The sequence below is a fragment of the Carassius carassius genome, chromosome 4, assembly GCF_963082965.1.
Source record: "Carassius carassius chromosome 4, fCarCar2.1, whole genome shotgun sequence".
Taxonomy (NCBI): domain Eukaryota; kingdom Metazoa; phylum Chordata; class Actinopteri; order Cypriniformes; family Cyprinidae; genus Carassius; species Carassius carassius.
Genome location: NC_081758.1, coordinates 16,193,252 through 16,219,247, shown reverse-complemented (window position 1 = coordinate 16,219,247; position 25,996 = coordinate 16,193,252). Strand labels below are relative to the sequence as shown.

Below are 25,996 nucleotides of genomic sequence, written 5' to 3'. Positions count from 1 at the left end.
GGCAATCGTCGCCAATGACGCAATTACGTCGAGCGCAAAATAATCGGAGAACCGTTTTCTTCAACCGGTATATTGAATTGAACTGTCCGAAAGAACTACTGGTGATCCGAAAACCGATGCAACCGGTTCTTGACTCGTGAATGAGTCAGTCTTTTGTTCATTATCAGGCTCGGCTCGGTGTTCATCTTCAGTTCTCTCTTCACAGCAGTTTGGTCAGAGTACTGTTTGAGTAAATTAATTACTCCGGGATATTGGTTTGTTTTAACTGAGTGTCAGCAACATTAAAAAAGTTAACAGCTTAAGTCATTAGTGGATTAATGCGTATTGGGGACGTAAACCGTTTAAAATGATTCAGTTCGATTTGGTGAACTGGTTCAAAAAGATCCGGTTACATCGAATGATTCGTTCGCGAACCAGATATGACAAACTGCTTTGTTTTGAACTCTCTCACAACAGACACGGAAGAGAAGACAATGCTGAATAAAGTCATAGTTTTTGCTATTTTTGGACCAAAATGTATTTTCGCTGCTTCAAAAAATTCTAACTGACCCTCTTATGTCACATGGACTACTTTGATGATGTTTTTCTTACCTTTCTAGACATAAGCAGTATACTGTGCACACCGCTTCAATGGAGGGACTGAGAGCTCTCGGACTAAATCTAAAATATCTTAAACTGAGGGTAAGTTATTAATGACAATTTAGATTTTTGGGTGAACTATCCCTTTAACACTTTAAAATCACTTGCACCAGACGCTCTATTCGCGTTTGGTGTGACCACCACTCACTCACATACACAATGTCATGTCGTGATGTGTATGTAGTTGAAAATGGATATTTTACTTGTTTAAAATGTGCTAGAGAAAGACATATGACTACTACACTCACGTCTTTTGCAGTGTCAAATTAAAATTATTTCACCGAATTGATCAAAGGGGACAGTAAAAACAATGCTATAAAAGATTATTTCAAATACATTCAGTACTGTTCTTTTGAATCTTAAAAAAAATCTATCACTTTCTCAATGCAAATAAAAAAGCAGCATAAAGGTTTTCAACATCGATAATAATCAGAAAAATTTCTTGAGCAGCAAGTCAACATATCGTCCCCTTGGAATTATAAGGTTCTATCTGCGTTCTGAGCAGTTTTGAGATATTGAACTTTAAGGTTTTTGCATTCCATGTTGAAAGAACCTTTTTATTTTCTAAATAAAAAGTTCCAAAATGTACATAACTTTAAAAACAACATCATATAATGTAAAGAAGTGGTCACAGAAGAATGGAGTAATGAAAAAAGGAATACATAACATTTTAAAATATATTTAAATACAAAACAGTTATTTTAAATTGCAATCATATTTAAAAATATGACTGTGTTTCTGATCAAATAAATGCAGCCTAAAAGCTTTAGGATAAGAGCTTGTGATGTACAGCCTGGTTGGATTGGCTGCTGCCAAAAATAATTAAACATAATTTACCACTTTATTTACAAAATATTAATCTTCAATGCGTGTTCACAAGAGCACCGTGATGCATGCATGTTGTGTTGACACAAGAGCAGACGTTCAGTCAGCTCTCGGGTATCCGTCTGCTGGTAGATGTTGACCACCATAGTATCAATTAAAAAAAGCATTTTAATAGACTTACCAAGTGAAATCAGTCTTGGGGTACTGGGCAGAGAGAGGCTTCTTTCTGCATCTGCTGGAGTTGCAGTGACCTAAAAGTAGAGCAATTAACAAAAGGTTGGGAGAAATTAATTACATATATAGAGAACATACTTGCATCTTGTTTTAAAATACTTCTCAATGTGCTTTATAAGCATATGTCACTTTGTGATATCTATGTCTGCCTATCTTGCAAAATAGAAGTTTAATCATAAATGATGATGAAAATTAAAGTGTACCTCAAATGCATGACATTTGAATACAAAAACAGTAATTGTCTTTTAGAACTTTCTTAAGAAACTATAATCCTGCCATCTCTTACATCCTCCAGTAAATGTGGGTCATCTGATCTGTGTGTCTTTGCATCAATGAACTGTGCTTTGACTGACTCATGGCTCAAAAGTGCATTGAGGGTCTCCTTTACTGTAACATCCTGCAAAAAGCAGTCCTTTCCTTTGGAATTTTTACCTAGATACACCTGTTCAGGTGCCACATGATTAAAATTCCTCTTGAAATATGTCTTCCGAGTGTCATCAGAATACTCCCTCATTACAATCTCAGAAGATTATTTTTATTAAGACCAGCTATGATGTTATCAATATCCGGTGATGGCATATTTTGCTTTCTTAATTCATCGCTCATATGCCATTTTAAATGGTTGCAGAAGCTATGAAAATTTGGGGATGTACAGTATGCGCGCATCCCGCAACCTGACAAATCACAGCATCCGTTTGAGCAGGTCTGCAGTTAACCTTATTTGGTTGTGTGTGCTTATGAAGGCACGTCCTGATTTTGCTGAGTTAGATATATATACATATTTAAATATATACATATTTTGTTGACCCTGGAACAACATTTTACTCCAAAAATGTATTCTTGACCATATCCCTACACCTAAACCTAACCTTAACCATGAGTAATCCCTAAAATCAGAGGAAATGATAGATGAATGACACTGATGTACAAGCACCAAACAGTGATTTTAAGCATAAACTTCACAAAATCTATAAACTGGTCCTTCAAATCTGATTGGTTAATCACAATGTTGTTGTTTCAGGGACAACGAAGACTTTAGTGCAGACAGAATCTAAAAACTACAAGGACAAGTCGGCAAACCACAATTGAACCTAAAATTAGCCAGGTTCCTATGCATTATGATATGGTGGTAAAATCTGTAATGCGTTCGCACAGATAACTTGCAGTGTTTGCACACAAACTGGGCAACCATCTTGACTGCTGCTTTTTTAAACAGTATGTTAAAGATAGAAGTTACAGTTTTCAGATAACGTTAACGTTTCAATATAAGAGCCAACGTTGGTATAATAATCACCAGCTTTTTCTCATTGAATTGTTGTTAGCTTACCAGTTTCTTCAGATGACGGTAACCGCCAGAAAAGAACTCCAGGCAACACCAAACCTCCGACGTTCCGCGGTTCTAACAGCAAAAAACTTTAAATGAAAACGAAATATTCACTTCAAAATACTGTTATACAACCTCCGTCTTTAGTGTTGCCTCACGTTTTCTTTTCGTACTTCAAGATAGTTTGCTGTTAACGTAAAGTTTCCACAGAGTCCTCCTGCTTAGCTAATTTACATTAAAGAGGCAGAGGAGCATTAAAAAAAGCTTATTTTGTTTCTGTGTCACTAAATATCAGTCAATGTAAACTTTATTCAGCCCGTTGAAGTTGTCATAATGATGACGGCAGTAATAATTGTACCATTACCTCAGGCCTTGACAAACAGGCAGAAAAAAAAGTCTCTTGACGACAGGAATATTGTCCTCACAACTCACTCAATTTGCAACACTGTTAGGTTGCTGTTAATAAGTGACTGCATTTGAAAATATCTCGGTTTTAAATAAAATAATTACAGAAACAATACTAACCTTTTTGTTGAGTGTTTCCTCAGTTGTCCCAACCAACCAGAAAAAAAAAAACTTGAAAAGAAGTCTCCGTTGTCATTGGTCAGTTTTTTCGCGGGCATTGTCGCTACTGTAAATCTATTTACAGTAGATAATAATTACAGTACTAAACTTATATTTTCCCATAATCCTTTGCTATTTACAGTATTATACTGTTGGCACATTTAACAGTAGGCTATTATACTGTACATATTACAGTAAAATACTGTTCAAATTACAAAAATCCGTTACAGTGTGAGCTATTCTCTCATCAACAATTACAGCGGCTCGATTAATGACAACTAAACTACTTTTACACATCGATGTAATGAAAAATTAATCCAATGTATCTGTCTTTTAAATTCTGGCATTATCTGAATATTTTAGTGCATTAAAAACATGATTTCTCTAACATGAGATGTTAAAAATCTGAAAATACTGTTGTCATGAAAGTATTGTTGTATAAATCACCATATTTCATGTAGGAAGGACTTTGCAGCAGCAATAACCCAGAATCAAAACCCTGTGTGACTGTTGCTATAGAAATATATGAACACATCTATAAATGTAAAAAGTGAATTTTACGTCAAACATAAGTGATGCATACAGTCTATAAAATCATGATTCAGATCGGATGGACTGACGATTATTTCCTCTCTAAAAGGAGTAATTACATGACAGCGTTTACTTTTAGAAGTGAGCAGTGAAACCAGGAGACTTTGGTGAATCTTCAGGCAGGATTCTTTATTGCTGTTTGATGCTCCAGTCATTCAGTCTAATAAAGCAGTGAAATATGTTAGTTTATATACATTTTAGAGAGCAGTCCTTACACATCAAGACAAAGCAACCTTAACAAAGTATGCAAAGGATGTAAACAGTTATTTGGAGCCCCATTTTTTCCATCATTGATGACTGTTAAATAATAAGGACAGATAATTAAGTATAATTATATATATATATATTATTACCGATCCGAAACCGGTTCGGGTGGAAGAAATACCGGTTAATAACGTTATTTTTAAAAAACTATATTATTTGCCTAATAATAATAATATAATAATAATAAAGTATAGCGTTTTCTTTACTCAAAAAGAAAAGAAAAAATAGAGATTTAACGCTTAGTCATCATCATCATTTCTAGATTTAGGCCATGTAAGCTACTTTTTTTCACTGAGAGTAAAAAAAAAAAGTCGCGGCTCACGTCGCATTTTATTAGCCCTATTACTTCCGAAATAATAAAGGCTAAAATGCCTGTAGTCTAAAGCAAAATGTTTAAAAACATTATAAAAAAGGTTATTAGTTTAGGCTATAAAAACGTCAATCCAAAAACAAATTAATCTAAGGTGAAGCTGATGCCTATATGTCTTTCTTTCAGCACGAATCCAAATGTTGCCCTCACTCCACAACAAAATAATTTAAATTAACAGTATTTAGAAAAGAACAAGAATTAAAAATATAAGAAGCAATATTAACGAAAAACTAAAACTAATTAGCTAATTTAGGCTAAAACGAAACTGAAACCAACATTGGGTCTCATTCGACACAAAATCAAAGTTTCCGTATTCGCGATGTATTTGAATGACAAATGAGTACTAATGTTTGAAAACATTTTTTTTTTCTCTAAAAAACGTATAGGCTATACAAGTTTTCTCTCTCTCTCTCTCTCTCTCTCTCTCTCTCTATATATATATATATAGGCTATATATATAGGCTATATATATATATATATATATATATATATATATATATATATATATATATATATACCATGCATATTTAACCATGTTAAGGTATATTTAACCATGCAGCAAACCTTTTTAAATATTTTGATAATTTACTGAAAATAAATAAATGACTTTCAAACCGTTTAACTGATTATTAAATTTGATGATACAGTTTGCTGCAGAGCTTGTACGAGCTTAATTTTGTCATCGCTGAATCCTTCTCAGACGATTCCAAATGTCGAAATTGGTTAGCGCATCTATCTGTGCATGAAGATGTCCAATGCATCCGGCGAGCAGAGCTTCTAAAAGTTGGGAATAATCAAAGGAGAGCCGCGGTACTCCTCAGTTGGGCAGGAAACGCTAAGCATGCTGGCGCTTGAGTGTAGAATGCACATGCACCAACGCCGAGAAAAAAAATGCTCTTTTTGCGCTGCAGCATCAGGCCTAAATTGGTCTTAATCCGGCCCTGAAGGCGGTGCATTGTCATTGAGACTTGCCTATGATGAGTTCACAGCTGAGCGTACGCTGGCTTCAGCGTCACATTTGCATATGCCGGAGTCTACTGGAATTCGTGATTGGTTGACAGCAAATTTCAAATATTAAATGGAACGATAAAATAACTTTATTAACCGGCTATCGGCCATTTCAAATTTTCGATTCTGTTCTGAACTATAAAATTTGATTTCGTTTCTATTTCTGGTTCTGTACCTGTCAAAATTTCGTTAGTTTCCGGTTTTCGTTTTCGTTCCTTGAACCGGTTCAGAGCCCTGTATATGTATATATACAGTCGTGGCCAAAAGTTTTGAGAATTACATAAATATTAGTTTTCAAAAAGTTTGCTGCTGAACTGCTTTTAGATCTTTGTTTCAGTTGTTTCTGTGATGTACTGAAATATAATTACAAGCACTTGATACGTTTCAAAGGCTTTTATCGACAATTACATGACATTTATGCAAAGAGTCAGTATTTGCAGTGTTGGCCCTTCTTTTTCAGGACCTCTGCAATTCGACTGGGCATGCTCTCAATCAACTTCTGGGCCAAATCCTGACTGATAACAACCCATTCTTTCCTAATCACTTCTTGGAGTTTGTCAGAATTAGTGGGTTTTTGTTTGTCCACCCGCCTCTTGAGGATTGACCACAAGTTCTCAATGGGATTAAGATCTGGGGAGTTTCCAGGCCATGGACCCACAATTTCAACATTCTGGTCCCCGAGCCACTTAGTTATCACTTTTGCCTTATGGCACGGTGCTCCATCGTGCTGGAAAATGCATTGTTCTTCACCAAACTGATATAACCAAACAAATATAACCAAACAAATATATATATACAGTATAGACCAAAAGTTTGGAAACATATATTTATACTATTTTTAATGTTTTTGAAAGAAGTTTCTTCTGCTCATCAAGCCTGCATTTATTTGATCAAAAATACAGGAAAAAAATGTAATGTGAAATATTATTACAATTTAAAATAATTGTTTTTAAAATTATTATACTTTAAATTATCATTTATTTCTGTGATGCAAAGTTGAATTTTTAGGATCATTATCACATGATCCTTTAGAAATCATTCTAATATGATGATTCATTATCAAAGTTGGAAACAGTTCTGCTGCTTAATATTTTTTCAGAACATGTGATACTTTTTTAGGATACTTTGTTGAATAAAAAAAAAAAAGCTATGTTTTTAAAATATAAATATTTTGTAATAACAATATACACTACTGGTCAGTAATTTGGGGTCAGTAATTTTTTTCTTTTTTTTTTATAAAATAAATAATTTTATTCAGCAAGGATGTGTTAAATTGATAAAAAGTGACAGTAAACAAAATATATTATTAGAATATATATTATTAGAATTTTTTTTATTTTGAATAAATGCTTCTTTTTAACCTTTTATTCATCAAATATATTAGACAGCAGAACTGTTTCAACATTCATAATAAATCAGAATATTAGAATGATTTCTAAATGATCATGTGATGGACTGGATGTTAGATGTGACACTGAAGGCTGGAGTAATGATGCTGAAGATTCAGCTTTGCATCACAGGAATAAATTATTTTTTTAAAGTATATTCAAATAGAAAACTATTATTTTAAGTTGTAATAATATTTCACAATATTACAGTTTTTTCTGTATTTTTGATCAAATAAATGCAGGCTTGATGAGCAGAAGAAACTTCTTTCAAAAACATAAAAAATAGTAATGTTTCCAAACTTTTGGTCTGTACTGTATATATGTATATATATATATGTGTGTGTGTGTGTTTGCTCTTTCTCCCTGACTATTATTTTATATGTCAAGCTTTAAAATAGCAATAATATAGATGAAAACCCAATTTCAAACAAAGGATATTTTGCTCACCAACTCTGTATCCTCCATCCAGTCCTTCTTTCTTTGCTATGTTTTTGGCCACTATCAAGAGATGACCCAGGAGCTGGATGGAAAAGGTCAAGATCTTAGAGGTGCGTCATCCTCTGTAATTTTTAAAGCTAGAAACTAATCAAATGTGTATGGCAGACAAACCGATGCATCATCATCGTGTGCTTTGCTGATCTTGGGAATGGGAATCCTTGGAATAACCAGGAAGTGCACAGGAGCCTGGGGATTTACATCTCTGAAAGCTAGACACTGCAACATTACACGTGTTATATTACATGCAAACTGACATGCACAGTTCATTTATAAAATGTATGAAACTTTACAAAAAAGTCTGAATTAAGATAAATATTTCATATTATGTTACTTATATTAAGCAAAAGTCCTAAAGGCTTGTGGTCTGTAACACACCTTGTCATCCTCGTGAATGATATCTGCAGGGATAGTTTTGTCAACTATTTTAGAAAATATAGTGGGTTCAGGTTTCCCGTATTTCTTGCTGGCCTCCTTTGCCAAGCGAACCTCATCGCGCGTGGAAGAGCAGAAGGTCTGATATAAACAAGCAAACAAACAAAACCTCAGCAAAAGCATCTCTGAACGTCTAAAACATGTGCAGAGCAGATGAAGGATTCTGCGCGCTTCAAATTCAGAGCATTCACAGACCGCGCTGAACTCTGAAAGCGAGCATTACATAGAAATAAACACCTTCACGGGTAAGACACGCCGTAAATGATGTCCAAGGGGCAAAACCTGCCGGGTTAGTAAAATACTGCGGGTAATCATTGCACTAAGGACAAACGGCGTCTATTTTCCCTGGAAATCCCCCTCTCACGTGCTGCTGCTGAGGTTTTGTTTACATCCGATTCTCAAAAGTTATGCCGTTTTTCAAAATAAAAGTCTCCAAGCTACTCAGGGTCCAGTTATTTTAAAACAGGAATAAAGAAAAACTTAATTATGGAAATTTTAGTTTAGCGATTTTTTTTATTTTTTTTTTTATTTTGAGGTGAGATGTGCCCTTTAACATCTTAGTGAGATTAACAATTTGTGTATTAAATAAGCATAACATACTTTCGTTCAAATGCATATATTGAACATTATACAACTATGTATACAAATAGGCTACACAGAAAAGGGACAAGAAAATAAAAAAATTAATTACATGGATCATATACAAATCAAAACAGAATAAGGGGACACCGTGGTATTAAAATAAAAGCTCACAAACTCACAAAAAGTCTTTATACCTTTCATATTCAATTCAAGAGTTTCTCATACTATCAATGTAGAGCCTTAAGTTTTCTTTAGTAACATTATGCATTTATGAATTTGAAATTTGGTCAAGTTAATACATTTAATACAAATGAATTGTCATGCTTTTTAAGAATATTCAATATATTTAGAAAATGCAAGTTTATTTTCCCACAGAAGTGAGAGAGGTCTAGAGGTCAAGCTTGAACACTGAATATTTGTATTGGTTCATCTCTGTATAGCACAGTATAACATAAGGACAATGCCAAAAGCAAAATGGCTATTACAAAAATAGACTTTAAATAACCATATTTTAGTTTATCTTTTATTATTTCTTTAGTGCTGTCAATGGATTAATCTCAATTGTTTACATAATATGTTTGTGTAATGTGTATATTTATTATCTATATATAAATACACAAACATATTTAAAAATATATATGTATATTCATGATGTGTGGTCTGAAAAACCACACACCATGATGAGAGAGAGAGAGAGAGAGAGAGAGAGACAGAGAGAGAGGGCGAGAGCGAGAGAGAGAGAGAGAGAGAGAGAGAGAGAGAGAGAGAGAGAGAGAGAGAGAGGAATACCGCAGAGGGCCACAGGAGAGGACAGGTCGAGCCCATGAGCTTCCAGATTGATGACAAACCTCAGTCAGATCAGGATCCCGCAGCAACTCCCTGAGGTCACCTCACATTACATTCATGATGCACACAGTTTGTGTAAATGATTTTAATCTTGACTGCAGGCAGTATTTAAAAATGCAGCTGTTTTACAATGGAAAAGTCTGTAATTGTCAATCTTGTCATGCTGCACAGTGTGATATGTGCTTAATCAACCTGGTCTCACAGAATTCCGTGAAATGTCCACGGGACCTTAACTCAAAATCCGTGAAACCGACGCGGCCACGGATATATCTCCAACGCAAGTCAATGACACTGACCTTCCGTGGTCCACACACGGATACCCGTTTCAATGACGGAGTACAGAACTCGCTCAACGGACGTGCTTTCTCATTTGGAAACGCAACATTTGAAGTATTTGTTTCTTTTCCAATGCCATATGACGTTAACCAGACAGTTATTGTAGTTATTGCATTATCCTGCCATCATAAAAATTCACTTTGATTCTGTTAGCCTACATAAAATCTGTGATACGAGCACGGAGTGAGTCTGTGCTGAGATCACGGATAACTCTAACCCAAGTCAATGGCATTCATCTTCCGTGGTCCACACACGGATACCCAGTCTCACGGCAGTTCGTGATTTGGTCACGTAATTTAATCTATTTATTCGTGGCATGGACACGTTTATTTCGTTATTTTCGTGATTGCAGCACGTTTTTTAAACTAATGCATTTCAATTGGAGGCATCTTTCGTGCATCAGCACGATACTTTCTGATTAATTAATTTTTTTTTCCCCACAGGACAACAGAAGAAACTCACTCAAATCGGAGCTTAACTTACTGTAACAAAACTGAGCAACATACTGTATTTCTGGTGACAAAAACACATAATAAACCTTTTTTTTTTTTGCTGTAAAATGCGCAATGGTTCTTTTTTTTACTTTTTTATTGATTTTTATTTTTTTGATAGGCCTCGATTTTTTTTTAAATTACAGAATTCAATATCAAGTCCTTGACACATAACTGTAACACATTTTCACATTTAGAAACAATATAGTTTAAATAAAAGAACCAATAAAATAAATAAATAAATAAATAAACTAGCAGAGATCTTTTTTTTTTTTACTTTAGACTCTAAAGTTAAAAGTTTTTATTAAGGTTATTGTAAAGGCTGCTTAAAAATGCTGTCGCTGATGAGCCGCTGATCGCTGTCAGATTCTGTGATATGAATGTCCGCGTTGGATTGTGGCTAATGGGCTTAGAATGAGCTCCGCTCGGCCCGTGTTCTGGCTTACTGTAATATTTCACCGGTAATAAGACCGAAATAATATAATTAAAATAAAGAAATGAATGAATACAATGATAACATCTAAATAAATGTTGATAGATGTAGCCTTATAGTTTTAAAAATATCAATAAACAGCAAATCAACACAGCTTCGAAATAATAACCGAAAAAGACCTAAATAATAATAATACATAATTAATATACAGCGCCGCCACTCCCACCACGCGCATCACGCGCTGTGCGTCAACCCATTCTCACTCCCAAAAACTGAAGCGTGGTCAAGCGCCTCTAGCGTCACTGACATGAGATGTTTATCGCTATGAAATCACGTTCAAGAAGTCTCATTCAGCACACATCGCGATACTTGCCATCAGTTTACAAGAGCCGCAGGTGGGGTGAGTAGTAGTAAATATGCTCTTTTAATGCCTGTTATAAAATGTATTCTGTCTTCTTTATTAATCAGAGGAGCGCCTTATGTTTACTGTCTGTATTATATCGGTCATCCGAGGCTGTCTTTGAGTTTCATTGTGTTTAACTAAATGAACAGAGCTGCTAACTGGGGTGATTAAACTCTATCTGTCACGTGACGTGCCATAGACCTGGGATCCGTTTTATATTCATTTCAGGTTCAAAGATGGAAGTTGTATTTGTAGTAAAATCATGGTAACCATGACACCTACAATAGTAGGTAAAACCCAGTAAACAAGACATTTACCATGTTTTTTACCACAGTAACTGTAGTTTTACTATGGTTTCGTGATAGCACAATAATCACCAGAATAACTATAGTTGTACCACTGTAATGATAGTGTTTTAATGTGCTTTTATATGACATATTTCACAGTAATCACATTTACTGTACCATGCTTATAATACCTTTTTAATGTAAATCAAAAAAAAAAAAATTCCCATCTTGCAGTTCATTCATATTAGTTTATATCTTAAATATTTTGCTCACAGATCACTATTAACGTTCTGTATATAATTCTGTTTTATTTTCTCTCCCCTTGTATTTATTTTTTAGCTGAAAAGACGTAAAGGAAGCAGTCACCCCAGTCGTGTTTGTGAAGAGGTATTCCTTCAGAAATGGAGAAGACAGAAAGCTGCAGAGGCAGGTTGGTCTGTGACTCTGATAGTTTGTCCCTTTTATCAAACATTCCTGCTGTTATCATTTGCACAGCATTTGTTGTTTCTTAAACTGTTGTACGGTCCAAATACCCACACTTGCCATCTTTGCAACACTTTGTTTTACTACTAAATTGTTCACAATATCTAATTATTATTATTAATATTTCACATACATTGGAAAGGTTTGCGTGACCTCCTGTGAGATCTCTGCAAAAAGTCTCACGATTAATTCCAAAACATGATGCATGATGGGATACACTAAGCGTTGTAAAGCGCTCCGGAGCAGTATTGGAGAGGTTTAGTGTGTGTTAAGGACGCTGCGCTTTGGCATTATTAAGACCGGGGACAGTCTTGTGCACACACTGTCACGTACACAAGCTCTCAAGTGACTAAGACCTCAAGTGTGGGTATTTGGAAAGGGGAAAAGTCTTTAAAATGATCCCTAAATACAGTCGCACATCAAAGTCTTAATAATTCACTAATTCAATTTAACACTTGTATGATATTGTACAAGCCCCTGGACAATCTCATCTGACACTGTCACAATATTGGAAAATCACACAGTCAGAAAGTTTATATTGTTCATTGACTTCTCATTAAATTACTTCAAATAAGCCCCATCAGTTCATGTTCCCACTATACCTGATCTCCATGACTAGAAATGCTAGTTTAATGTTTCACGTGATATATATTAAATCTTTGATTAATTTGTCAGAACCAGATCAATTACACTACTGATAACAGCCCTATTAGCATGTATTAATTTTTAAACCAACTCATATGAATATAGCTTGCTATTAATGACTTATACAGCAATTAATTATACAGCATCTTTGCAGAGGATGCTTTCATGGTCTAAAAAATAATGTATAAGTAATGTATAAGTTAAAGTATATAGTAATGTATAAGTTGCATGTAATTAAATAATATTTCTTTTCTTTCTGTCTTACAGGATTGTTTGCAGATAATGCTGCTCTTCTTTTTCAGAAGTTTTTGGTGAGCCAACCCTCACACACCTTCCTAAAAACTAAAAGAGCTATTACTGAGTCTCAGCGAATCTTGCCATGATCAGCTCTTCCCAGGTACTTTTGTTTAAAATATTTTTTAATTAACATTTACTCATCAAATGCTCTGGTCTGAATCTTACTTTAACTTAATTATATGTTTAATGACCAATATTAATTACACACAGAGTAAGTAGAGATTATCTTGTTTTTCAGAAGATAAGGAAGACCAAGGAAATGATTTGCTCAGGATGAGGAATGAAGAAGGCCATCTTGTGCTCAAGCAAACAGAAGTCCTCTGGTGTGTGTGTGTTGAAACAATGCTGTGTTGTGTGTTACAGCACTTTATGATGATCTCTCACGGGACTGGTCATGTCAGCCGTGATTATTCTTTCCAATGTTTTTACATTTATTTATTTATTTTATTTGATACAGCTATTATAATTATAGCATGTTAGCAAAGTGTGACTGGAACATTTTTAAAAACACCACCTGTTTTTCTTAAAAGCATACAAGTGTCATTAAAAGTGGTTTAGTTGATATAAAAACCAGTTGACATTATCTCATTGTTTTGTAAATGTTGTGTTATAAATTGTGGATTGATATTTGATTGGTTTGAAGCCAGGCCTTACACTGCACAGACTAAAACACATTTGTGAGAGAAGTCAGGAACTTTGGAGAAAGATTCTAGAGGAAGGAAACACATTTACTGCAACATTAGATCAATTCTAGAGTCTTTGAGAACTACACATGCTAAGTCAGTCTCATGAGCAAGACCTTTGCCTCTGTAATTTTTTCTTAATTCTTGCAGAATGAAATTGTTTATTGCAGTATTTTAACAATTTCACTTTGTACAGATGATCTCATCAGCCAAATGAGGGGTTTTGACCAAGTGATGCTCTTGAAAGGAGGGAAAGAAGAGGAATTGAATTCAGAGAAAAAGCTTCTCTAAAGGTCTTAAAGCAGCTTGAAGAATGGTAAGTGTAAAGTACTACAAGGGTCATAGTTGCTCACACTGCTACAATCACACAGAACATAAGCTGAGCTCTCTGTCCATTAAACAACTTCATCTGGATTGTTTGTTTCACTTTGACCAGGTCTGGGATGTTAGGACTGAGAGATCATCTGACTGAGAACAAGCTACACCACATCAGAGCTGGATATCAAACACAAACTGTTTCCAGACACGAGAGAAGAAGATCACGATGGGGAGATGAAACCAGTTTAGATGTGATGATGGGAATCATTATTTTCTGAAACCGTGTCAAATGTCTTATATGTATCACATGATCTGTGTCACAGCTGACTGGATGGGATTGTGTGTCTTTTAAGGACATTTCATCACTCATCTGTGTGAACTGATCAATATATGAGGTTAATGTATTTTTTATGATAAATAATTATTTTCCTTGAATCTTATTTGTCTTGATGCTACTTTATCATCTTTATAGTCTATGCTTCAATAAAATTAATATGGTGAATATTGTGTTCTGAAGATTCTTGGTAAATACATCATTTTACTAGGTAGGCTTATATGTGTTTATTTTAGACTTGGAAAAACTACATATTACTAATTATCGGGATTATTTTTTACTTAAGACATAAAAATATTTGATCAGATTAATGACATCTGGGACATCAATACACCAGAAAGTTATTATTGTTTATATTTAGTAACAAATGCCAATTGTTTTGTGAAAGAAAGGGAGTTACGAGATTAATTATTTTGCATTACAAGATGGTGCCATGGGCTTTATTGTTACAAACACTTGAGGGATAACTGAGAATGTAGCAGGAATGATCAATGATATACTGTATTCAAACCAAGAGCAGGCACATTACTGATGTCCAGCACCTGAGGAGGAAGATACGGGGTGAGGAGGACATTTTTACACTGATTTTTGCTAATTAGTTATATATATATATATATATATATATATATATATATATATATATATATATATATATATATGAATGAATGAATTTGTCCTTGTGTAATAGTGAAGTATCACAATGTGTATGCATTGTCCTTGATTACTGCTTAACAGTGGGGAATAGATAACGACATGTTGTTGCAGGTTCATCCATTATATTTATTGCTGTTTACTTCAAAAATCAAATAAATAATCTATTATTTGTATTATTAAATCATTTCTTTATAATTTTTCCATGTTTCATCAGATGGCCTCACCATGTCCTGTCAAAAGCTTTCCTAGTCATGATATAAAAATAGAAAATGTTAGTCTGTGAAAACTGTCAGATATAAATGTGACTCAGCTCAGTTTGTTGTCCATGATGAGGAGAATACATATATGTAGGTTTTACTGCCCTTCTACCCCCAGGGGCCCAGTAGCACCCCCTGGAAGAGCCCAAAACTGTACATTTCAAATGGCTGTAAATCAGAGTCCAATTAACGTATCAAAGCGAAAATCAGCAGGATTACTACTTATGCTATGCTGATAAAATAATGTTGGGCACAGTTTTCAGAAATAAATGGAAAGGGGGCATAAAGACATTTTAAATATTGCTCACTCTAAAATACTAAATTTCATCATGCCTCTCAATTATATCATAGATGTTTACACAGTGAACATATTTATATGTCCAGTTTACCATTAAATATATTATTTATTTAATTTCGTTAATAAAACGTTTTAAACTACATTACCCATAAGCCTCTATCGTTCTATCTATGGAAAGGGAAAACTAGGTGCTGTTTTCTGTAGTTCATTGAAGTTATTCTTAGGGTTAGGATCTCACTAAAAAGGTGATTTTTCTCAACATAGAAACACTTCATTGTTGACTTAATATATTTACTAATGTGATAATAGCAGCAAAACATACTTTTGTAACATGATGCGCTGTTTAATATGGGTTAAAAGATAGTCTAACCACAGACAGTCCTGCTGTGAAAAGGGACATTCACAGCCAATGACATCAAAGCTGAGCAGCGTCATCACACTTCCTTAAGCATTTATGGTCATTCATGAGCGCTGTCTTCCGTTTTTCGACTAAAGGGATAGATTGGTTAACAATAAATTAAATTTGCCAACTATTAGATAGTGTTTTATTAACGTCTAAACCTTCTTCCAACAATAATGCAAATACAGAAATTATTGTTATTCAGCTTGACAAAAATTAGGCAATATTAATGTGCACATGTGTATGTACAACTACACATGATGTGAACTGCACAGTAACAGTTGTATCTTATCTAACCAATAGATTCATTTCATTCAATTTAAAAGATACATTTTTTTCCTGACCAAAGACAAGTGCATTTACTAATAAAAAGTAAAGAGTGAAATTATTAAGTTATTAAATTATTCACATTTGTTTCTGTGATTTGCCTTGCTTTACCAATTGATCTCTAGGAATAAAAACTGAAATAAAGCATAATGAACATACATAATTTTGTAAGAATTTTCCAGTATTTATTGATATGTCAAACTCATTTAAAGACAAAGTGCGCATATTACTGCACTGTCACCAAGCTCGGTTTTGAAGAATAAAATTATGAAGAATAAAAAGGCAGTTATGTTGTAAACGTTAACAATTTTCAGTATGCAAATACTTTTATTAAAAAACAAAACAGTATAAATACGGTATATGTCTTTCAGAGAACACCGGAAAAAGATAAATTCTCTTTAAAAATTCTATTGACCAAAAAGTGATACAACACAATGTAAATGTTTCAAACTCACAAAATAACATCATGAAGACATGCATGTCAAGTGTGCAATATCATCTATAAAACTCTATCAGCACAGCATCAAATAAACACTGATTGTCCGAACAATGGAAGAAAGATAAAGTGTTCAGGAAAACAAACACCTGCTAACAATAACATCATTCACTTCATGACTGGAACTAGGGGCTGGCTGTGCATGAATATGTCCTTTACTAAAACTTCTGATGAGAACTGATGCTTTTTTTATGATAAAAGCACCAGAAGTAAAGTTTACTGTATGAAGCTTGAAAAAGAGAACACAATGCTTTATCAATATGATAAATACTATTTTTAACTATTGTTGTCATCACTGGTTCTGTATACAGTATATGGGTTGCTGGAAGGTCACAATGTATTCATTATAAGCTTAGAATTAAAACAAAGTTACATCTTCTGCAAAAATCAAACCCCTGCAAAGTCTTAAGTCACTGATCCAGGAACCATTTCTGTGTGTGTGTGGGGGGGGGGGGGGGGATAAAGAGTTGAAGAGGTGAGTCCTTGTGCATGATGGAGAACTACAGTGTTATCCGCAAACAATCCTGGAAGACAGAAAGGAAATATTATTTCTTTACATGCAACATTACTGTGTTTTTTTTTAGACCATGAAAGCATCCTCTGCAAAGATGCTGTATAATTAATTGTTAAATGCATCCATTTTATAAAAGCAAGTCATTAATAGCAATTTCTAGTCATGGAGATCAGGTATAGTGGGAACATGAACTGATGGGGCTTATTTGAAGTAATTTAATGTGAAGCCAATGAACAATATAAACTTTCTGACTGTGTGATTTTCCAATATTGTGACAGTGTCAGATGAGATTGTCCAGGGGCTTGTACAATATCATACAAGTGTTAAATTGAATTAGTGAATTATTAAGACTTTGATGTGCGACTGTATTTAGGGATCAAAGCGCAGCGTCCTTAACACACACTAAACCTCTCCAATACTGCTCCGGAGCGCTTTACAACGCTTAGTGTATCCCATCATGCATCATGTTTTGGAATTAATCATGAGACTTTTTGCAGAGATCTCACAGGAGGTCACGCAAACCTTTCCAATGTATGTCAAATATTAATAATAATAATTAGATATTGAGAATAATTTAGTAGTAAAACAAAGTGTTGCACGTTTTCTTGGTGCACAGAAAAGTATATTTATTTTGTACATCATTTGTAACTTCTTTTTATCACTTAATTAGAAGCACCACAAATTAAATTGTCATCTTTAATCGGGACTATTGAAAAGACATTTAGAAGTTTATTTTAAAATGCAAAGTTGAAACGAACTTTGTCATGTTAAGATCGACACACACCTGTCTTTTTGGTGTGGGTGTGTGTGTTGGGATGGTGACAGCTCACCACGTCTGCCTGTTTGTGTTTTCCCCGCCTCCCTTGTTCCCCGTTGTTAACCATAATTGCTCGCCACCTGTTCTCTATGTCCTTCTAATTTTTTCCCCTTTATTATTCCCTGTGTTTCTCTGTCTATTGTCAGACTGTTGTTATTCGTTCCAATAGCTCCGATCATCTAGCAGTTCTTTGTACTCACCCTGTCGTGTCTTGTCCTCAGGCTCCAGTGTGTTTGGCTTATTTCTCTGCTCTAGTTCTTACAAGGCCAGAGCTCCTAGTAGCTTCAGCTGTTCATCCCGTCACTACGAGTGAATCCTGTGAAACGTGACTCATCTGCTGTTCATCCTGTTACTGCGAGTGAAACCTGTGGAGCGTGACTCTTTCTTCTCTGTCTCCGCTTTGTGAATAAAGCCTTGAGTTTACCCGCACCTGAATCCAGCCTGCTTTCTCCTGACAGAACAGTCTGACCATATTATGGATTCAGCGGGATCTGGTCCGCTTCGCGCGGCTCTCGCTCAACAGGGAGTGTTGATCGGGCAGCATGCCACTCAGCTCAACACCACCGCGCTGGATGTGGAAGTTCTCAGTGCCCGAGTCTCCGAACTCCTCACACGGGTGGACGATCTTCAGCAAGAGGCAACGAGCCGGGGTCCCGTTCCTCACACCGGTATGTCACACGAGTCTGAACCCCATGCCAACAATCCGCCGGTCTACGATGGCGATCCTAACGCCTGTCAAGCGTTTCTCTCCCAATGCTCGCTGGTGTTTTCTCTGCAGCCCCGGCGTTACGCTAATGAAGAGACCAAGGTGGCTTACGTCCTTACACTCCTCTCGGGCCGTGCCCGCGAATGGGGTATCGCCGTTTGGAGATCGCGGGCTCCCTGTTGTGCCACTTTCGCGGTTTTCAGTCAAGAGATGGCCAAATTGTTTGATCGCTCTGCTCAGGGTGACGAGGCGGCGGCCCAGTTATCACGACTGTCTCAGGGGAGGAGCTCCGTGACTGACTATGCTATCCAGTTCTAGACTTTAGCTGCGGCATGTGGCTGGAATGAGAGCGCGCTGCGCGCTCGTTTTCTTGAGGGGTTGGATTTCGCCATTTCGGATGAGCTCGCGGCCATAGAGCTCCCGCGGGAATTGGATAGGCTCATTAGTCTCGCGCTCCGCATTGAGGGTCGTCTCAGCCGGCGCCGCAAACAACGGCAAACACCCGCCCCGTGGCGCCACCTAGAGTTCTCTTCAGCCAGTTTAGTCAGCCGACAGCCCTCGGAGGAGGAGCCCATGCAGTTGGGTCGTCTACGGCTTACACCACGGCAGAAGCAGGAGCGTCTGTTGTCGGGGGCGTGTCTATACTGCGGCAAGGGAGGCCACTTCGCCCTTCAGTGCCCATTAAAGGGCCAGGGTCCACCAGTGAGGACGGAGCGTCCTGGTGGGCACGGTTCTCAGCTCAAGCTCTCCTGCAACACGCACTCAGCTGCCGTTCCAACTCCCCTTCCAGAGTCATTCACACACTGGACTCGCCCTTGTGGACTCAGGGGCTGAGGGGAACTTCCTTGATGCTGCCTCTGCTCAACGTTGGAAGATCCCGCTTGTTCCTTTGGCTAGCCCCGTTTCAGCATGGTCATTAGCTGGCCGTCCCCTTACCACCATCACCCACGTCACTCCCAAGATAGACCTCCATATTGCTGGCAGTCATCATGAGCGGATTGAACTGTTTATTATTGATTCCCCTAAGGCTCCTTTAGTTCTGGGACACCCATGGTTGCACAAGCACAATCCCCACATTGATTGGGTCTATAATTCTGTTTTAGCCTGGAGTCAGTCTTGTCACGTGTCATGTTTGGGTGCTGCTTTTTGTCCTGTCTCTGTGTCTTGTGTTCCTCAGGAGGATCCCTCTGACCTGACTGGTGTTCCGGCGGAGTACCATGATCTTCGGGCGGTCTTCAGTAGGGCCCGGGCCACCTCGCTACCTCCGCATCGCCCCTACGACTGTGCCATTGATCTCCTCCCGGGCTCTTCTCCGCCTAAGGGTCGTTTATATTCCCTTTCAGGTCCAGAGAGAGAGGCCATGGACAAGTACATACGTGAGTCACTTCAGGCTGGGCTCATCCGCCATTCCTCCTCTCCCGCTGGTGCAGGGTTTTTCTTTGTTCAGAAGAAGGACGGCTCCCTGCGCCCTTGTATTGATTACAGAGGTTTGAATGACATTACTATCAAGAACAGGTACCCCCTACCTTTAATGTCTTCTGCTTTTGAATTGTTACAGGGAGCTCGGGTCTTCACCAAGTTAGACCTGCGCAACGCCTACCACTTGGTGCGCATTCGGGAGGGGGATGAGTGGAAGACGGCATTTAACACCCCTTCGGGACACTACGAGTACTTGGTTCTTCCGTTTGGTCTGACCAATGCTCCAGCCGTTTTCCAGGGACTCGTCAACAGCGTGTTGGGTGACATGATTAATCAATTTGTCTTTGTGTATTTGGATGATATTTTGATTTTTTCTTCTTCTCTCCAATTACACACCCAGCATGTCAGACGGGTTCTCCAGCGGTTACTAGAGAACAAGTTGTTTGTCAAGGCGGAGAAGTGCGAATTCCACGCTGAGTCTGTTACGTTCCTTGGCCATATTATTTCTACGGAGGGGATCAAGCCTGATCCCGCTAAGATTGAAGCTGTTGCCCAGTGGCCGGTCCCTGACTCCCGGAAGGCTCTGCAGCGTTTCCTGGGTTTTGCCAACTTCTACCGGCGTTACATCCGGAATTTTGGTCAGATCGCTGCACCGCGATAGCCTTTGACATTTTAAAGTCCCGTTTTGTCTCTGCACCTATTCTGATGGTTCCAGATCCGGAGGCCCAGTTCATTGTCGAGGTTGATGCTTCTGACGTTGGGGTTGGCGCAGTTCTATCTCAGCGTTCCCTCCATGATGGGAAGGTTCATCCTTGTGCATTCTTCTCTCGTCGTCTCAGCCCTGCAGAACGTAACTATGACATCGGCAACAGAGAGCTGCTGGCGGTACGATTGGCCTTGGGTGAGTGGCGTCATTGGTTGGAGGGGTCAGCGCAGCCCTTCTTGGTCTGGACGGATCACAAGAACCTTGAATACATCCGTTCGGCCAAGAGGCTGAGCTCGCGTCAGGCCCGGTGGGCGCTCTTCTTTGCCAGATTCAATTTCACCCTCTCGTACCGGCCGGGATCAAAGAACACCAAGCCTGATGCCCTCTCTCGCCTGTTCGGTGCTCCGGGAGGGGGAGTTTGCGGCCGAGGCCATCCTTCCTGAGGGGGTGGTGGTCGGGGCTCTTTCGTGGGGTATCGAGCAGCGAGTTGAGGAGGCCGGTCGAGGGGTGCAGGTGCCGGGAGAGTGTCCGGCGGGCAGGTTGCTGGTGCCGGCTGCGCTGCGCTCTGAGGTCCTTGAGTGGGGTCACTCATCCAGGTTAGTCTGCCATCCAGGTATTCGGAGAACGTTGTCTGCCATCCGACAGCGTTTTTGGTGGCCTACTATGGCCGCAGATGTTAGACAGTTTGTGTTGGCCTGCCCCACATGTGCCCAAAGTAAGCCTGTCAATCGCCCTCCTGATGGTCTACTGCATCCTCTCCCTATCCCTTCCCGTCCTTGGTCACACATTGCCCTTGATTTCGTCTCTGGGCTTCCTCCGTCGAAGGGAAACACTGTAATTCTCACGGTGGTGGATCGCTTTTCCAAAGCGGTTCATTTTATTCCCCTGCCCAAGCTACCCTCCGCCCGGGAGACCGCCCAACTGGTGGTGGATCACGTCTTCCGTCTCCACGGGTTACCGGTGGATGTGGTTTCTGATAGGGGTCCCCAGTTCGTCTCCCGGTTCTGGAGGGAATTTTGTCGACAGATTGGGGCCTCTGCTAGTCTGTCATCTGGTTTTCATCCTCAGACCAATGGGCAGTGTGAGCGGGCCAACCAGGATCTAGGAAGAATGCTCCGCTGTCTAGCATCCAACAATCCGAGTTCCTGGTGTCAGCAGCTCTCCTGGGCAGAATACGCCCACAACACCCTTCCTGCGGCCGCGTCAGGTATGTCCCCTTTTGAGTGTGCTCTTGGTTATAATCCACCTCTGTTCCCATCACAGGGACCCGACGCAGCGGTTCCATCCGCCCTGGCTTTCGTCCAGCGCTGCCGTCGCACCTGGGAGAGAGTCAGGAGGATTTTGGTCCAAGCCTCTGACAGAACCAAGGCTGCAGCTGATCGTCGCCGGTCCTCTCCTCCTACCTATGTGTGTGGTCAACGGGTTTGGCTCTCTACCAAGGATCTGCCTCTCCGGGCGCCTTCTCGTAAGCTGGCACCCAGATTCATTGGGCCTTTCCGCATCACCAAGGTGGTTAGTCCGGTGGCGATCAGGCTCAAGCTCCCTCCTACTCTTGGTCGGGTTCACCCGGTGTTTCATGTTTCCAGGGTCAAGCCTGTGTTCTCTTCCCCCCTTAATCCTGCTTGCAATCGCCCCACCCCCCCACCCCCTCGTCTTGTGGATGGATCTCCTACCTATACGGTTAAGAGATTACTCGATGAGCGGCGCCGCGGCAGGGGGTTTCAGTATCTTGTGGACTGGGAGGGGTATGGTCCAGAGGAGAGGTGTTGGGTGCCGTCCCGGGACATTCTGGACCGTTTGTTGATTGAGGACTTCCGGCGGCATCGAGGTAGGCCCCTTCCTAGAGCGCCAGGTGACGCTCCTGGGAGGGGGGGTACTGTCGGGTCTCTGGGCTAATCACCTGTCTTTTTGGTGTGGGTGTGTGTGTTGGGATGGTGACAGCTCACCACGTCTGCCTGTTTGTGTTTTCCCCGCCTCCCTTGTTCCCCGTTGTTAACCATAATTGCTCGCCACCTGTTCTCTATGTCCTTCTAATTTTTTCCCCTTTATTATTCCCTGTGTTTCTCTGTCTATTGTCAGACTGTTGTTATTCGTTCCAATAGCTCCGATCATCTAGCAGTTCTTTGTACTCACCCTGTCGTGTCTTGTCCTCAGGCTCCAGTGTGTTTGGCTTATTTCTCTGCTCTAGTTCTTACAAGGCCAGAGCTCCTAGTAGCTTCAGCTGTTCATCCTGTCACTACGAGTGAATCCTGTGAAACGTGACTCATCTGCTGTTCATCCTGTCACTGCGAGTGAAACCTGTGGAGCGTGACTCTTTCTTCTCTGTCTCCGCTTTGTGAATAAAGCCTTGAGTTTACCCGCACCTGAATCCAGCCTGCTTTCTCCTGACAGAAAATAACGAAATAAACGTGTCCATGCCACGAATAAATAGATTAAATTACGTGACCAAATCACGAACTGCCGTGAGACTGGGTATCCGTGTGTGGACCACGGAAGATGAGTGCCATTGACTTGGGTTAAAGTTATCCGTGATCTCAGCACAGACTCCACAGATTTTAGTTAGGCTAACAGAATCAAAGTGAATTTTTATGATGGCAGGACAATGCAATAACTACAATAACTGTCTGGTTAACGTCATATGGCATTGGAAAAGAAACAAATACTTCAAATGTTGCATTTCCAAATGAGAAAGCACGTCCGTTGAGCGAGTTCTGTACTCCGTCATTGAAACGGGTATCCGTGTGTGGACCACGGAAGGTCAGTGTCATTGACTTGCGTTGGAGATATATCCGTGGCCGCGTCACGGAATTTGGGGCAATTCCGTGATGGTTTCACGGATTTTGTGTTAAGGGCCCGTGGACATTTCACGGAATTCTGTGAGACCAGGTTGGCTTAATAGTGATGTCATTTCCTGCAGTTTGTTCTTCTTCAGGCAGAGATCTCTGCTGATGTTCCTGTTATCACTTTGGCTCCTGACTTGCTCAATTTTAGTGATTATATACTTTTATCTCAGTTGCCGAGACAACACTTACATTTAGGTTAATAAACTATTACATGGAATAAGTGTTTGCTATTAGAAATTAAATATAATTTGATTGTTAATAAAGTAAAGTATTTTCTGAGCACTGGTGTCTTATCACTTTGCTGGTACTTGTGGTAGTGCAGTGTTTCTCAACCAGGGGACCCCCAATAAATCTTAAAAAATGATTTAAATGTATATTAAATATTAAAATGTTAATTATAAACAAAGCTTATTCACTTATACTACATATAGGGAAATAGCAACTAGCTGAGCCACTGCTGTAGTGCTCAGGCTCTTGTGGCCAGCGGTATATCAGAAATTAACCACCGGTTTTCTTCAAATATCAGCACGATTGCTAATGTGATATTGTTTTAATGAACAGCTCAATAAACAAAAGTTAATATTAAGTGACTTAGATTTTAGACTCAACAATTCTTGTTTTTGTTGTATTTCGATAATGAAAATAGTTCCAGACGAAGCCACAGCAGAACTGGGGCCTGTTCTTCTCTAACTCAGTTTGCTGGATTTGACTGTTGATGTTTTGGCATGGTCTTGGATTCGTTGGTTCTTTGAAGCTCATCCCGGAGTTGCTGTCATAGCAACAGGTCCATAAACTTAAACCTGCTTGGGATATAAATTATTTTTAAAAATTATAATAATTTTAAATGAATTTGAAAATATTGTAACGTTGTGTAATTATAATACTTTAGACACAGCCAGTTTTACTCGTTGAAAGATTTATTTGTGTTAAAATAATAACTTTATAACTGTATTAGAGTCTTACACACATGCTGTACAGTTAATCTGAGTTATGCTTTAAGGGGATTGCTGACAGCTATTACAGAAGATGCAGATAACTTGATCTTGACCCTTAATAAAACTGTCACATAACAAATCTGCTTCAAAGAAAAAAATTACATAAATTGCTAATTACAACATTGAAATAAAACAAGTCTCTTTCATACATCAGTCCCAAAATGTACACAACTTTAGAAACAAAAATCACATAATGTAAATAAATTGTCACAGAATAAGATTATGTGAATAATTCTGACAAAAATGGCAGATAGAACCTTATCATTTCAAGGTGACGACTTCTGCATTGCAAACTCAAATTTTGTTGGTACGGATTTCATTTGACTGGTAACAGCCGTAAAGTGTCTGTTTGAATTTACTAATGTGAGAAATGTAAATGTAAGAATTTGAGACAAAAGTTGATGCATTTAATTAGATTGGAAAAAACGTCAATAAAAGGTAAAAATCTATTTAAACTTATTGGAAAGGTTAATTTCTGTTGCTCCTGCTGACTAGCCACATCATAATATGAATAATATCAGAAGTTTTGGGAGTCAGCTGTCCACAGCAGTCTTAAACCTACCAAGGTACCAGCACAGTGACATGCTCAGCAGAATATTGTCTAATTATCATTATCAACAAAAGTCCAGAAAACATCCAGATATAATTTAATTTTTGTCATCACAAACCTCTAGTTTGAAGTTTAAATCCATGACAGTATGCTGAAAACTTGGTTAGTGGTTCTGTAAACTTTAGATTTTTTAAGATTACACATTGCTTGTTGAAGAATCAAATCAGACATATTTGTATTTAAAGGAATCGGCCAAAAATGAAAATTGTCATTTACTCGCCCTCATGTCATTCTAAACCCATACGACTTTTGTTTTTCTTTGAAACACAAATGAGGCCATTTTTTAGCTTTGCTTTTTCTGTTCCTCAGTAGAAGTCCAAGCAAACAAAAGCTTTAATGCATTACAAAGTACAAAAAGATATCGTAAAAGTAATCTGTATGAATTAAGCAGTTTGTCCAAGTCTTCTGAAGAGATACGACTGCTTCATAACCTCACTGGTTCTTGTTTGCCAAGCTAAGCTGAACTTCCTTTGACCTTTGTGTATGTGTCATCAATGTTTATATATTAATATATATAGCCGAAATGAAAACTTTTCATTATATGAAGAAATTTAATACTTTAATAAAGCTTTCAGAAAGAGAATCAATTTTATCTTTAGTTGACCTTTATTATTAATTGACTTCCAAAAGGTCATATGAACACTTAAACCTTAGTAATAACACTATATTGATGAAAACA

General features: G+C 38.3%; 1 protein-coding gene and 1 long non-coding RNA gene across 3 annotated transcripts; one reads left to right on the top strand and one right to left on the bottom strand.

Annotated features, from left to right (window-relative positions):
- Positions 1-4,388: 4,388 nt before the first annotated feature.
- On the bottom strand, positions 4,389-8,531 carry LOC132134482 (uncharacterized HIT-like protein Synpcc7942_1390). The gene is made up of 5 exons (XM_059547074.1): positions 8,375-8,531; positions 8,081-8,218; positions 7,817-7,921; positions 7,655-7,727; positions 4,389-4,474 (listed from the first exon to the last, which is right to left on the bottom strand). Exons 1-5 carry the CDS (start codon positions 8,450-8,452, stop codon positions 4,389-4,391), a joined length of 480 nt encoding a protein of 159 aa, XP_059403057.1. The 5' UTR covers positions 8,453-8,531.
- A 3,138-nt stretch (positions 8,532-11,669) lies between these two features.
- On the top strand, positions 11,670-13,941 carry LOC132130000 (uncharacterized). 2 transcript variants are annotated; one of them, XR_009428659.1, is made up of 4 exons: positions 11,670-11,945; positions 12,946-13,040; positions 13,179-13,263; positions 13,820-13,941. It is a non-coding gene; the product is annotated as an uncharacterized LOC132130000 (long non-coding RNA). The 2 variants fall into 2 exon arrangements; XR_009428658.1 differs by having other exon boundaries at positions 11,678-11,945; positions 12,911-13,040.
- Positions 13,942-25,996: the final 12,055 nt, after the last annotated feature.

Excerpts from the sequence above, each read along its gene's own strand:
- LOC132134482 (XM_059547074.1), bottom strand. The coding sequence starts at position 8,452 with ATGATTACCCGCAGTATTTTACTAACCCGGCAGGTTTTGCCCCTTGGA. Across the intron at positions 7,922-8,080 it reads TCATTCACGAGGATGACAAG|TGTCTAGCTTTCAGAGATGT; the intron begins GTGTGTTACAGA and ends GTAATGTTGCAG. Across the intron at positions 4,475-7,654 it reads GGATGGAGGATACAGAGTTG|TCATCAATGATGGAAAAAAT; the intron begins GTGAGCAAAATA and ends ATTATTTAACAG.